The sequence below is a fragment of the Equus quagga genome, chromosome 5, assembly GCF_021613505.1.
Source record: "Equus quagga isolate Etosha38 chromosome 5, UCLA_HA_Equagga_1.0, whole genome shotgun sequence".
Lineage (NCBI taxonomy): Eukaryota > Metazoa > Chordata > Mammalia > Perissodactyla > Equidae > Equus > Equus quagga.
Window position 1 is genome coordinate 39,624,722 of NC_060271.1, and position 14,614 is coordinate 39,639,335.

Consider the following 14,614-nt stretch of genomic DNA (forward strand, 5'->3'; position numbering starts at 1 on the left):
ACTCTGAGTGACCTTGTCCACTGCTCATCTGGACGTCAGAATGGCCAGAGGTTGAAAAGGGACCCCTCAACACTGGGCAGGGCAGGGACATTCGCCCTGGCTCCTGGACCGATCAAGTGGCAGGTGTGACTGGCTCCAGGTGGGGCTGACTATGAGGTCTGGGCATGAGCTGGAGTCCCAGGGTGGGGTGGGCGAGGTCTGACCACAGCTCTCCTTCCTCCACTGCACAGGGGAGCCACAGTCAGAGGGGCTCTGGGCTGGCTGCCTGTGGTGGGGAGCAGGCCCCAAGCTGTCCCTGAGGTGTGACAAGGAGGTAGGCTGGGCCCCTCACAACTCAGGCAGGAAGCCCCAGCCTCCCATTCACCCCTGTCCTCTCCTGCCCTCTGAGGCGGGGGCATTCATGCTGCTACTCTGTGACTCGTTTGCTGGGCCCAGAGCGAGACAAGCCACACGGAGGCCCGGGATTCCTTGCTGCAAAGACCCAAAGGGAGCCTTGTGACAAGAGCAGCTTTATTCTGAGCATGTCAAAGGGCAGGCCTTGGACCAGAATGTGAGAGCTACACGGAGGAAACATCCGCCTCGGGCGTTGGGGAAGAACTTCCAGCAGTGGGAAGGGCCGCCCCGGCAGGTAGTGGACTCGCTGTCCCCAGAGGCCGGCTGCCCAGGGGTCTGGAGCAGCAGGTTGAAGGGGGAGCCCCTGTCCTGGAAGGAGAGACTGCTCAGACCCTTCGATGCAGAGGTCCCCAAATCTCAGATCTCTGAGTTTCCATAGCCTTACACTTCATTTTTAAGGGACCTTATGAATTTTTAAAGGATCAAAAGTTTTGTGAAGGACCCCTGGGCAAGGGTGTGCCTCACTTCACGAAACATGGGTCAATATCCTCAAGTCAGGGCTGCCTGAGCCCCCTGAGCAGGTGCGTGGCATCCTCGGGCACCCTACAGCTGAGGCTTGGGCCCGGAGCCTGGCGCACCGTCCTTGCACAAGGCATTTCTGCAGACACTGCCCATTCATGTACACTTCTTCAGGTTCGGTGTAACTGCTTCTTACAGTGTCCCAGCCTCCAACTTTCCCCAAAATATCTGAGCAGTTTCAGAAACTACCCTGTGATTCCTGACTCAGCCCCAACTTCCTCCAGAGAGCGAGCAGGCCGGGGAGCGAGCGGAGGCTTCCCAGGCTCGGCTCCCAGCGGGTAATTCCAGGAGCTTCCGGGCACCCTGTGGCTCAGTGCCCTGGGCTGCGGTGAGCTTGTCATCTGCCCACATGTCCCTTTCCAAGACCACTTGTTTGTTGAGAGAGTCTGAAAGCCCTGAGGGGAGAAGCCAGCAGATGGCGTTGGGGTAGCTCACTCCTTAGTGTGAAAGGCAAACTCCTGAAATCCAGAGTGAGTGACCGAACTTTCTCTTTCCCGACAGTCCAGAATAAGGCAGAACATCCAGGTGAAACTGCATTGCTTTTTGACATCTGCGTTCCAACTTCGGCTGCTGAGCAGCTGGAGGCAGAGGGCAGGGCCAGGTGCCAGGGGATCTGCAAGGGCAGCAGATCTGGTGAAGACGCTTCTTTACTTCCCAGGACAGGGCTGGTGGTGCTCACAGAGCTGGCAAGGGCCAGCAAGGGCCCACGGTTCCCCTTCTCCACGCTGGGCGGAAGCCCCAGGGCAAAGCAGAGCAGGCCCTTCTCCAGACAGCAGCCAGGGGCACAGGGTCTCCAGCCGGGGTGGGCGCTGCAGCCACTGAGGTCTGCAGACACCTGGGTCCTGAGATGCCTCCTGCTGCAGGGACTGGTGGGGACATTCTGAGATGACTGAGTCGATCCTAGGCCCTGGGCCCACCGTGGGGGCTGCAGAACAGGAGGGTCCCCCTCAGCCCAAGTGGGGCTGGAGGCCAGGCTGGGCGCTTACCTCGGCACAGAGCCCAGCGCAGCGGCTGCAGCCAAGACAGGCCCAGCCAACAATGCCCCATCCCTCAACTTCCCTTTTGACTCAGGAGAAACAACCACAGGCGCTGGCTCAGTGCCCACAGGGGTCCACACTTACAGTAACTGGGGGCTGCTGGCACGGCAGCAAGGCCCAATGGGTGTCACTCCTGAGGCCCAGGGCCAGGGGAGAGGGCAGGGGGTATGGCCTCCTGGCCTCTGCCTCAGGTGGGCTCTGGCCCTGCTGGCGTGTTGATGCCCAGGGCTCTGGGAGCATCTTCTGGGCAGTAGCAGAAGGCGGGGTGCCCAGTCCCTGCCATCCATCTGTTGCTCAACAGATATCTCCGTTCAGATCTAGCCCCTTGGTTGGCTCTACCGTGCAAGCCTGGGCTTGCCAAGGGGTGGGGTTGGGGGCAGCTGGGTGAGGATGCAAGTAGAGACCACCAGAACCCCTCCTGCGTTGACAGGCTGGTTGACCACTGGATGCCAGAACCTAAGTTCAGGCCAGATGGGCCTCTGCTACAAGCTTGGTGCCACCAGTGCCACCCTGGCCTCCCAGGGGACACTCAGCTGCCCTCTCAGCCCCAGCCCAAGCCAGGCCTCATTTCCCAGAGGCGGTCGTGGGCAAGGGGTCCTCCTTCCCTTCCTCCTCCACCGAGAACATGACGTCCCCGCAGCTGCCCAGGGGTGGTTCAGTCTCCTGCTCCGGGTAGTGGGGAGCGTGGTCCACTTCCAGATCCTCCTCGAACTCGGGCCCCGCTGGCCCCACCAGGCCCCGGCCCTCAGGCACCTCGGTCTTCACGGTCCCCACAATCACTGTGTCGGCCTTCATGATGTAGATTTTCTCTGCAAAGCAAAAGGATGGGTGAGGTGAGAAGACCAGAGCCCTGGCCGGAGGGAAGCAAGGAGGCAGGTGGGTGTCCAAGCCTGAGCTGTGCTCCTCCTGCTGTGTGGCCTCAGGCAGAAGACACAACCTCTCTGATGCACAGTAAGCCTCACCAGTCTTAGGTGTCCTGAGGCTCAAAGGAGATAAAACAGCCAGGACCTGCATGCTGAGCAGTCAAGGACTGGCCCACTTGCTGCTTATGGGAGACGCTTGTGCTTTTCTTGGCACTTCCACGGGGATGGCGTAGTGAAGGAGAGAAGAGGATTGGGAGAGAAAGGAAGCCACGAGGGGAAAGCAGATGAAGACGGAGCACAGCAGCAGCAGGGGGCACAGCAGAGGTCAGCCTGCGTTGGACGCTGTTCCAGACTCTTCCACACGCCAGCTCCTGAATCCTCCCATCACTTCTGCAGGGTGAGCAGTCTACTGTCATCGCCAGAGAGGTGAAACGACCTGCCCCAGGTCCCCAGGTAGTTAGCAAAAACCCCCAAAGCAGCTCCCGCCCCTCCTGGCCGCCCTTTCCGCTCCTATCCTCGTGCCTAAAGCAGAAACGGGGGACCAACGTGTCCCAGTGTGCCCGGGACGCTCCTGGTTTTGGTCCTGAGTCCCAGGAGCCTCTTGGGTCCAGGCAAACCCAGACAGTGAGTCACACCCTACAGAGACCTGACCCTGTCCTCATCACCAGCAGCCTGTGGTTCGGACAGCTTTGCTAGGGGCCAGTATATTTCGGTGCTTGTTGCTTGTGCCCATCTCCCACCGGAGGCCTTCATGGCTGCGGCTGCCTAGCACATAGTAGGATCACTTGGCTATATGGTTTGGATGAATGACCAGCCCAGCTCATTAGAAGCGGGATCCCCCAGGGTCCTCACCACCGTCTGCTTTTGGAGGCTTCGGAGACTCAGGGGAGTTAAGAGAGCTACCCAAGAAGCTGGGAAGTGGGAAGCCAGGCCTTCACCTAGGTCAGCTGACTCCAAGCACCCCGCTTCCCAGCTTCTGACGGCCTCAAGCTCAGAGCAGGGTCCCAGCTCCCAGCTGCTTGGCCCCAGGGCTCTGGAGGATGAATGGGGAAGCTCAAGAGGAACTGAGAGCTGGGAGGGAGCAGGGAGCTCGGGATCCCTGCATCTCTGGGTATCCCGGTGACATCCCTCTGCTTCAGGAACCCCCGAAAGATGCTCAGGGCCCCTGTACCCTCACCCCATTGCACAATGCCCGCTCTTCTCTCCTGGTTTTTATACCCCAAGGAAACAGAGAATTGTTCAAAACAGCAGCAAGAACTAGATGGAAAAGCTAAGAAAGTGAGACTAGCTGTGGGCTGGGCCCTGCCACACCCCAGAAGGGAGAACAGGGCCTCGGGTCCCAGGCACGCGCCCTCCATCAAGGCTTGCAGGCCCCTTGTCCTGGAAACCTGACCAGAGGGGCTGGCAAAAGATGGGGGCCAGAGGTGGTGAGAGACAGGGGACCCCAGGAGGTGAGAGAGAGTGCAGAGGAGGCCAGACAGGGCTCGAGGAGACGAGAGAAAGGCATCGAGGAGAAGTGGACGAGAGGCGCGAGTGGGTTTGCCCAGGGAGAAGAAGCCAAAGCTGGGCCAGGATATTACCCCCTCACATCCCTCAGGTCCTGATCCCTCTGGCTCAGACCCCCATCACAGGGCTGCCCACTGATGTGGGCTCAGCTAGCCAAGGAGTCAAAAGAAAGATTTCTTGGACTCTCAAGGTCTAGCAGTAGTGCTCCTTTATTCAGAGAACAGCATGGGGACAGGACCCATGGGCAGTAAGAGCTGCAAACATGGGTTGAGAGTAGGGCTAAATTTAAGGCATAGGTGTGTGAGTTATCTTTTTACAAGACAAAGGAAAGATTATGTAAAAAAGTCATTAAAATGACAGTGTAGGTGGGGTCTGGTTATTGGGTGGTCCTATAACTTTAGGTAAGAATCAGATCGATCAGTTCAGGACTTCCTGTGCTTCCCAGAGGATGATACAGATCGGTACGTAGGGCAGGACGCCTTGGCCTTCTCCCTGGGGCAGCTTGATCCTCATCACCCACCTCCCAGCTTGGAGGGGGAGGGTTTCCCAGAAGCTGCTTGGACTTCTTGCCCCACCCAGGGCTCCAGAATCCAGGGACGTTGTCTTGGGGAGGTGGGAGGTGAAGGCGGGGGAGAGAATAGAGGGGGAAGTGGAGGGGGAGGTGGGGGAAGGGGCTCCCCCTGCCTGGTGCCCTGGGGAAGAGGCATGAAGCTCAGGTTGCAGTTTGGTCCCCCTTGGGAACTGGACTCCTCTGGGGTGGTGTCAGGAGGACAAAGAGCCCAAGAGAACCTCCAAGGCCTTCCCTCCCCACCACGTGGCTCACGCAAGGCTCGCAGGCCGGCTGGCTCCTGGCAGGCTGCCCACGCCCAGCCAGCCGTCCTGGGTGCCTGCTACCTCCCTCCATCCTCCCCTCCACCACTCCCGGAGCCCCACCCCACAGTTCCAGGCCCCCAGCAAGGACTCAAAGGCTCAGATTAGAATTTAGGAAATTTGAAGGAGATGCCTTTGGCGGTATTTCCCAAAATACATTCTTTTCGAATGAAACTTGCTGAAAGCTATAGTTCCAAAAGTTTCAGCTTGGTACGAAAGACTCTGCCCCAAAAAGCTCTACCCACCAATGCCTGCCATAGAAAGCGGTAGAACAATTACAAATGCCTCTTTGGTATTATCCCAGTGGTGGTTAACCCTCCAGAGAAGACAGAGATGGAGCCTGCTGAAGTCCCGCCCCCACGGAGCTCACAGCCAGGTGAGGGTGGGGTGGGGTAGAGGGATGGCTGCACATACAGTCACACTGCGGGGTGCTGAGGACACTGGGTCTGGGAGGCCTAAAGTCCTGGGGCGGGAGGAGCACAGCAGAGGGACATGCGTCTAGATAGGAGAGTGGAGAGGGCAGGGAAGCCCTCCTGGAGGAGGAGGCAGATAAGCCAGATGGGCAGTACAGATTCAAGGGGGTGGTTCCCCAGGTGAGGAAGCAGCTCCCACAGAGAAACTCAGAAGTGAGAGAGAGGGCTCCGTAAATTGAGGAAACGGCAATTGAGTGGGAGGAGCAGAGCTGTGGGTCGGGAGGCAGGTGAGTCCCAGGAGGAGGCAGCTCGTGACCGGCCTTGAAGGCTGGAATAAGAACCCTGGGACTCATCCTGAAGGTCAGAGGGCCCCCTGGGGGTGTGAGACGGAGGGGTCTACACTTCGCTTGAAGCACGCTGCCGGTACCGGGGTGGCGAGAAGTAGGAGAGGAGCAGGCAGACCAGAGGGAGGCCAGGCAGAAGGCTCGTCTGGGTTGGAAGGCGGTTGCAGTTCGCGGGCGGCGCTGGCCTCCGGGCCTCCGAGCCTCCGCAGGGGCCGGGTGGCGGTGTGGACAAACCAAAGGTTTGGGGGTCCAGCAGATGTGGGGCGAGTCCCCGCTCTGCCGCTCAGGAGCTGGGTGATGGGGAAAATCACTCTGCCCGCTGAGCCGCAGTTACTCCAATTGTAAAAAGGAGAGGGAGGCACCGTGCTCAGAAGGCTGGGTGACAGTGGGAGGCGACGTGTGCAGGGTGCCCGGAATGCATCAGACAAGTGGTAGGTCTTATGGTCACTGGCATGTCTTCCTCCTGTCCCCCTCGGGGGCTCTTTATTGGGTGCTGGGGGTGGCACTCACTTTTTTACTTTAATAACAGTAGGCACTAGGCAAGGGGAGACCCTTCTTCCCCACCCCTCGCCCCACCAAGACTATTTCATGAGCATATTTTATGAATTCTCAGAATGGCCCTAAAAAGTACTACTGCTTTTCCTATTTTACAGAAATTTAAACCAGGTAAGGAGGTGGCGTGAGCTGCGCGACGCACCTCGTGTGGCTTACCGCCTTCACCAGCAGCACCTCCGGCTCATGAGGGCCCAGGGAGAGGCAGGGGAGAGACCCTGCCGGCCCAGGGTCTCTGGTTCCCGTTGGGGGGCCCAGCACCCACCCCCACCCTGCCCCCTTGGCCCTGACCTCCCCGGGATCCCCCCCAGACGCCAACTCACCGATCCTGTTATTAGTATGCTCCGTGGTCACCCGGGGCTCGGGAGGGTCCGTGGGGGACGAGGGCCTGCTGGCGGGGCTGGCCTCCAGCAGCCTCAGGGTCTCCTGGCCGGCGGCCCCTACACTGGGGCAGGTCTCCACAGCCGGGGAGGGGGAGCTCATTAGCCCCAGCTCAGCCATGCCTGGTTCTGCCAGCAACACGCTCCTCCTCAGCTCCTGTGGACACAGGGGACAGCGCACTGATGCAGGTGCCCCAGCCTCCCCGAGTCTCAGACGGCGAGGCCCTGTGTCTTCACCTCTGCAGACCTCGGTGGGGCTCCCTCTGCTTTAAAGCTCCCACACGCCGCCCCAGGCTTCTCAGCCTTGATGGCCTGGCACACCTGTGTGTCACTGTGGGTGAAGCCAAGTGGCTCTAAACTTGGACTAAATAATGAGGAGAGCAGCCTGCACCTCCTACGGTACTCACCATGTGTGTGGCCCTTGACGTATGTTAATCCTCATAACCACCCTATGAGGTGGCTAACGTTAGCACCCTCTCCTCTTTACAGATCGGGAAACTGAGGCACAGAGGGGTCAAGTAACTTGCTCGTCCTGTCAGCTCCGGAAGGCAAGCCCCCTGCGCTCATCCCCCGTGCTGCCCCGGGAGGTTGCGCACAGAGCAGGGTGCCAGGCCAAGCCCAGTGAGGACCTGGTCTATGGGCCCTCGGCCCGGGTGGGCACAGGATCAGGGGTGATGCTTGCAAAGCCCCCAGCCCAGCGCCTGCGCACAAGAAGCACTTCATAAAAGACGACGGTGTTCTTACCGGGAGGGTAACCGTTCAGAGCACACAACCCAGCGCTTGAATCCTAGCTGATCTACTTTCCAGCAGTGGAACCACCTTTCCTGTCTGGGCCTCCATTTCCTCTTTTATCTGGGAGACAACAGGACCAACCTCTGAGGGCTGAAAGGACTACTCAGGATAACTTTGAGAAAGCACGAGGCAGGTGCCCGGCTCGTGGTTCAGTGCTCCACACATGACAGCTACACTTGAAAGATTCGGGCTACCCATTTGCTGGCCCAGCTGTGAGGACAAACCTCATGGAGGAGTGAAGGAGAAAAGAGGAAACAAACACAGCCCTCCTTGGACCACACCTGGCACTCAGTGGCCCAAAACAAACCCACGGTCTGGCAGGCCCTTCTGGAAGTCCCCGGCGGGATGAGCCAGGAGCCGGAGGCGCTGTGGGGGTGGGGCTCCGCATCCTTGGCCAGGGCCCGGCTGAGGCCCCACTGCGCTCTCAGAGTTTCCTGCATGGGGCAGCGCGCACCCCAGGCGCCGCCATAAAGGGGAACGACCCACCCGCAGCTCTCAGGCCAGTAGATCTGTTAGGGAAGGAGCCAGATTTAGGGGTGCAAAGCTGGGGCAGGGAGAAGGGAGGGGCTCCTTACCGGTGACTTCCTTCTGGGCCTGGAATCTGCAAAAAGAAAAAGAGCAGAGATGTCACCAAGGAGGGTCTGGCAGCTGCTGGGTCCTGCTCCACCAGCCATGTGGAGGTAGCCAGTGCTCAGTCAGGCCCCCGGTCTGGAGAACCATCGACGGGATTCAGGGTCGGCACCCACCCACAGGCCCAGGGCTCACTTCCCAGTGCTCACTTCTCCAGTGGCAGTCAAAGAATTGGAACCACCTCTCCCGCAGCCCCTTAGCCAATCAGCATCCTGGACCCCCTCCAAACCCCCCCCCCCCACACACACACAGACACACACACACAACGAGTGGTTCAGGAGAGGCATGCGCCCCAACTGGAGCCAAGGAGGCTTTGGCTGGGTCACAAGTTGGTCTGTGGCTGCTGCCACCACCCCTGTAGCCCCAGGGTCTGGAGAGCCTAGAACTCCCCCAAACGCTGTGCGAAACTCACATGGAGGACCTCATGGCAGGGTGACAGAGGGTGGGTGACGGACCCTGAGGACGTTTTCTGAACCCTGCACCGAACATGCCCGAAGCCAGTGGATGCTGCCGCCCTTCTGGCTCAGGCCGGTCTCAGTTCAGTTTCTATTACCTGTGCCTGGAAGAGCCCAGGTGACCGCCTTCAAGGCCAGCTGCTCACCTGTCATCCCACTCCTGCAATCCCACCCTTTGGTGGCTCAGGAGGTGCTGAAGACATGATTCTTAGGGCACAACCTTTATCTTCTCATCCCAAACCTCCACCCTCCACTCCATGTTTTCCCTCATATTAAATAGGGTGCCAGGTCATGGCCGAGCATGCATTGACACTTACCCATGGCCCACTGGCCATCTGCAAAAGCTGGGGACAGTGCCCAGGCATCTGGTCTACCCCAGGCCCATCAACTCCCAGGCCAGACTATCCTGTAGGGACGCACGGCCTTCACAACCCCGCGTGGGCCCTCCACGGAGACCGGGAATGCATTGCTGTTCGCTGTGCACGCCTGAGCAAGAAATCTGCTACGAAGATGCCAGCGTGCCAGCTAAGCCTCCTCCAGAACTCTCTCTGATTTCAGCAGTTCTGGGAGCCCCAGCCCTGAATCCCAGCTGAAATACTTGCTGGAGGCTGAGCCTACGATCAGACGGGCAGTTTGAGCACACCGTGCGCACACTAGGTCAGCCTGGGGAACACTCTTACGTGTACCTTTTAAATGACGTCAGCAGGTAGAAAGTGTCCAGTGGGGAAATGGACCGGAATGATGGTCAAAAGAAGCACGTGTGTAAAATGACACCAATTCCTGATTTAACAAAGGCACCGAGTTTACTTAATCTGAGAACTGCTATTCCCAGCAGAGCAGTCACCTCAGGAGGCTGTGGTCCAGCCCCGCCAAGCGGCCACTGTCCAGGCCACTGTCCATTGCCCAAGCCACTGCTTTGAGGAATGCTCTCTAGCCAGAGGCACATTCTTTTAAATGATGTCAGTAAAGCCAAATCTTTGACCTTTGAAAGTGATTTTGAGTTTCCGTAAACAGCCAATGTGATTTGGCGCCAAGCCACTGGGATGGCCAGGAGGGAAAAAAAGTGTGTGACAAAGTAACAAGACAAAATAAATAAAAACGTTAAAACTCAGACTTGGAGAGGATGTAGGTAAACAGGAAGCCAGCTGCTCATGCCCTGTGGACTGCTTCCCTCTTTCTCCAGAACTAGCTGGCAATGAAACCCCACATCCTTTGACCGGGTAATCCCGCTTCCGGGACACACCCTCAGGAAACAAACCGAGAGATAACCAGATAACCAGACCACGCACAGTCGTGGTATTTGTAATAACCCCAAACCGAAAACAAGCCAGATGCCAAACAATGAGACAGCTTAGTGGTCTTGGAGGGAAGACCTTCCTGGCAGAAAACCCCAGCATGACACTCCTCCTCCTCTCCCTGCCTCAGTCCTCCTCTCTGCAGAAGGGGATGGATCATGCCAACTTTGGAGGCTTTTTATGGATATTAAGTGAGATCTCGAAAGTGAAGGTGCCCAGGGATCAACTACGCTGAGAGCATGTACCCTAGATGTGACGGGATGAAAATGACACTGTCCTGTGTGGTCTTCCTCCCCAAACCCCTAACCCCAATCCACGAGACACACTCCAGTGGAGGGGCGTCCGACAACACAGCTGACCAGCTCTCCCCAAAACTGAAAGGCCATCCAAAGCAAGGAAAGTCAGAAGCTGTCCCAGCCCAGAGGAGCCGAAGGAGACACGAGGACTGAATGTCATGTGTCCTGGAGGGGACCCTGGACTGGCCGAAGGACATCAGGTAAGACAAGTAAATCTGCATAGAGGATGGGCTCTAGTTAACAGGATTGTATCAATATTGGTTGATTTATTGTGACAAATGCGCCATACTAATGTAAGACGTTAATAATGGAGGAAGCGGGGTGTGGGGTAGAGGGGAACTCTCTGTAGTATCTTCTCAAATTCTAAGTCTAAAACTGTTCTGAAAAGTGAAGTCTACTGAAAAAATTTTTTTTTTCCTGAGGAAGATTAGCCCTGAGCTAACTGCTGCCAATCCTCTTCTTTTTGCTGAGGAAGACTGGCCCTGAGCTAACATCCGTGCCCATCTTCCTCTACTTTATATGTGGGACGCCTGCCACAGCATGGCGTGCCAATCAGTGCCACATCCACATCCGGGATCTGAACCGGTGAACCCTGGGCCGCCAAAGCGGAAGGTGCACACTTAACCACTGCACCACCAGGCCGGCCCCCTGAAAATTTTTAAAAATTAAAATATTAAATAGGGAGGGTGCCCAGGATGCTGCCTGGCACGTAGTGGGTCCCGGGACGTTAATGTGGCTTGGTGCTCTGTCACATCAAGAAACAATCAGCATTCAATACTGACTCTCAGAATCAAGCATAAACTAACATAAAGGGGAACAGGCAGAATCCAGGAGGTCCCCACATCTGCCTGCGGCCGGGTTCCAGCCCACATGTGAACTTGCTAAAGACCCAGGACAAACTGCGCCAAGCCCAGAGGTCAAATTTCATACGTACTTCTCCCTTAAAAATGTGGCTTCAGTCCACAGTCTTCATTTACTGATTTCCTTCTTTTTGGAATAACTACAATCTTCTCATGAACGTGTCCGGCATTGCAGGACAAGAGTCCCAGGACACGCTGGGCATCTGTGGTCCCCCTGGGACGAGTACACGGTAGCCGAGGGCTACTCTGAGGGCAGCTGGAGCTGAGCACGTGAGCTAAGCTCTCAGGCCCTTCCACCCCGTCACTCTCCCCTTGCAGCCCACCCCACTCTGGCCCCGGATCCCAGCTGCCCTGGGAAGCGGAACAGACTCAAGGAAGGAGTCTGGGGGCCGGCCCGGTGGCGCAGTGGTTAAGTGTGCATGTTCCGCTTCTCGGTGGCCCAGGGTTCGCCGGTTCAGATCCCGGGTGCAGACATGGCACCGCTTGGCAAAAACCATGCTGTGGTAGGTGTCCCACATATAAAGTAGAGGAGGATGGGCATGGATGTTCGCTCAGGGCCAGTCTTCCTCAGCAAAAAGAGGAGGATTGGCAGTAGTTAGCTCAGGGCTAATCCTCCTCAAAAAAAAAAAAGGAACGAGTCTGGCACAGAGGCTCAGCCAGGCTTGGCAACAGACACCCTTAGATTCAAATCCTGGTCTCCTTGGAGAGATGGCCAATCCCAGGGCCGGGACAGGAAGGTAGGAGCTAAGCTGGGAACATCTTAGAATAAAGCAGTGCTGAAAACACAAAAGGGCGGGGACAGAAAGACAGGGGAGCCAGCTTGAAGGGGCTCCTACTGGCCTAACTTGGGACACTTTGAATATCAAATTAAATAATGATGGCAGCAGAATAAAAGAGGAATCCATGAGTCCATACAGGTAAAAATACATAAATGAACAAAAGGAAAGTTTGACGAGGAACCAGTGACTCACAAAGCCTCAAAGTACCGCCTCTCAAAATCTTTTGCAATTACCAAGGAGAAAAGAACCACTGCACGGTGGAAAAGCCTGCAAATGCCACCTTGAGCACCTGCTAGAGGTACACACACCACGAGAGGGACAAAATGAAACCTGGGAGGATGGATGCCACGAGCAGAGCTCACTCAGCATCACTCCTGGGATCTTCCCACCGAGGATGCACGATCTGCCCCCGTCACGAGAAAGCATCAGACAAACCAAGGTGAGGGACAGCCACGGAATCGCTGGTGGAAACTTCAAAGGTGGCAAGGCCACGAAAAGGAAGGAAAAGTCGGAGGAACTGACCCAGGTTGAAGGAGACAAGAGACAGGACAGCCAAATGCAACACGACCCGGATTCTTTTGCCATAAAGGACATTATTGGGGTAAATGAAGCAACTCGAACAGGGTCTGAGAATCCGTTGGTGGTAATGCATCAATGTGAATTCTCTGATTCTGATGGTTCTACTACACTCGTTTAAAAATACGCCCTTGTTTGTATGAAATACTCACTGAAGAACGGGAGATGACAAGGTATCGAGTCAGTAACTGACTCTCGAATGGTTCAGGAAAAATAAGTCCTTCGTACTGTACTTATCACTTTTCTGTAAGTTTGAAATCACTTCAAAACAACAAATCTTTTTTCAACTTAAACCTGCCTGAAGTAACACAAAGTCATGACTATAAATAGTGGCCACCAAAATGAAGGATTAAAGGAATTTCAGTGAGTGGTTCTCAACCAGGAGCGACTTCCCCCAGGGGACAGTCAGCCATGTCTGGAGACATTTTTGGTTCTCGCAACGGAGAGGTGCTACTCATATCTGACGGGTCTACAGACCAGGGAAACTGCTAAACAACCTACAGGGTGCAGCACAGCCCCGCAGCAAAGAATGGTCCAGTCCCAAATGTCAATGGAGCTGAGGGCGAGACCTTTATAGAAAAACCTCACCACCATCAATGACGACAAAGCCTGGTCACACTGCTTATCAACCAAGTGGCCCTAAACAAGTTCCTTCTTCCTGTGCCTCTGGCTCCTCATCTATGAGATGGGATAACAGCAGGTGTCTCACAAGGCCACTGGGAGGAGTCAAATGAGCACATGCGCGTGCTTTGCAAATGCCCACCACTAAGGACGCACACCATAAGCCAAGCCAATTCAAGAGAGGGTTGGGGAGCATCTCACAGGCACCTGCCCCATCTCTGATGCGCGGCTTAATGCACCGTGTGCTCCCCCAGCCCTAGAGTTCTAAGGCGGGGAGGGTGGGGCGCACATTCCCATCCTGCTCATGTTTAGCCCCTTCGAGCAACCGACACTGATCTGAAAGCTCGGAAGAGCAAGGACAGTTTCCGTACCCAGCCCAGAGCCACCAGGAAGCACTCAATGAATGCTCTTTTCCCCTCCAGCACCCACTGCCCTGGAGGGAAGGCCGCATTCACCCGCTCAGTCCGTCCCCATCCCATGTGCTGCATGCTGATCCTGGCATCACCTTCCTTCCACCTCGGGCCTGGGAACCAGATCCCCAGGGACCCACAGGAAGCCAGAGGGCCAGAAACAGCCCCAAACAGGATGGCTGCCACGGAGTCCCAGGGCTGGGTTCCTTGTAGGTCTGGCTTCTCAAGGGAAGATGCTTTTTTTTCTCTCTCTCTCTTTTTTTTTGTGACAAAACTGCCATCACGAAGGTTTGAAGAAAAAAATAAACTGACGGCAATGGAAACTCTAATACTAGAAAAATGTCAAGAAAGCAAAGTGAGTTTCAATGAGACGTTGAGCCTGACAGCTCATGGAAAAAGGCTTGAAACTGTCAAAACACAAAAACCCCCCTTGCCAAGGGAACACAAGCACCTGCTTGTGAAACTCATTGAGTTCAAAACACGCCTCGGGGCACTGTGTTTTTGTGCCCAAGTCAAAAGTCAGGCTTCTGCAAGTCTCTCCAAGGGTCCCGGGGAGATCCAGGGTCAGAGGCCATGATCTGGCCTGAGGCTGACCGCTGGGCTCCTGGGTGGGCATTGGGTAGGGGGGGTCGGTAGACAAAGCTTGGAGGGAGGCAGGAAGAGGGGAGAGGACTGAGCCCTCTGCAAACAAAACCTGCAATCTCAGGGACCAGTGCCTGAGCCTCCTGGTGGCACAGGCTGTGCGGCCCTAGGTCAGTCACTGACCTTTCTGAGCCTTGCCCCCTCCTTATGGAAGGAAGAGCATCAGCCTGCTTCCCCTGGGGTTCCCAGGTCAGTGAGACCCTCCAGGGGAGCCTGGTTTGAAACTAGAAAGGGAAGCTCAGACCATTCGTGTTCACTCCTTCCCCTGTGGTCAGGGCCCAGCACACAGCAGCTGCTCAATCAATGCTTGCAGCGTGCTGAGGAAGACCTTGCCCTGCCTTGAAAGGGACTGCACAGCAGAGAGAAGACATTTGGTACAAG

The 14,614-nt window shown here is 56.4% G+C and overlaps 1 protein-coding gene across 1 annotated transcript in view; it reads right to left on the minus strand.

Moving 5' to 3' along the window:
• Positions 1-549: 549 nt before the first annotated feature.
• TNFRSF8 (TNF receptor superfamily member 8) overlaps positions 550-14,614 on the minus strand; it is a 63,237-nt gene continuing 49,172 nt past the window's right edge. The window contains exons 13-15 of the mRNA XM_046660424.1: positions 8,245-8,270; positions 6,821-7,034; positions 550-2,758 (exon numbers count right to left, since the gene is read on the minus strand). Coding sequence (XP_046516380.1) covers positions 2,514-2,758; positions 6,821-7,034; positions 8,245-8,270 — 485 coding nt within the window. The 3' untranslated portion in view covers positions 550-2,513. The remainder of the gene's footprint in view (positions 2,759-6,820; positions 7,035-8,244; positions 8,271-14,614) is intronic.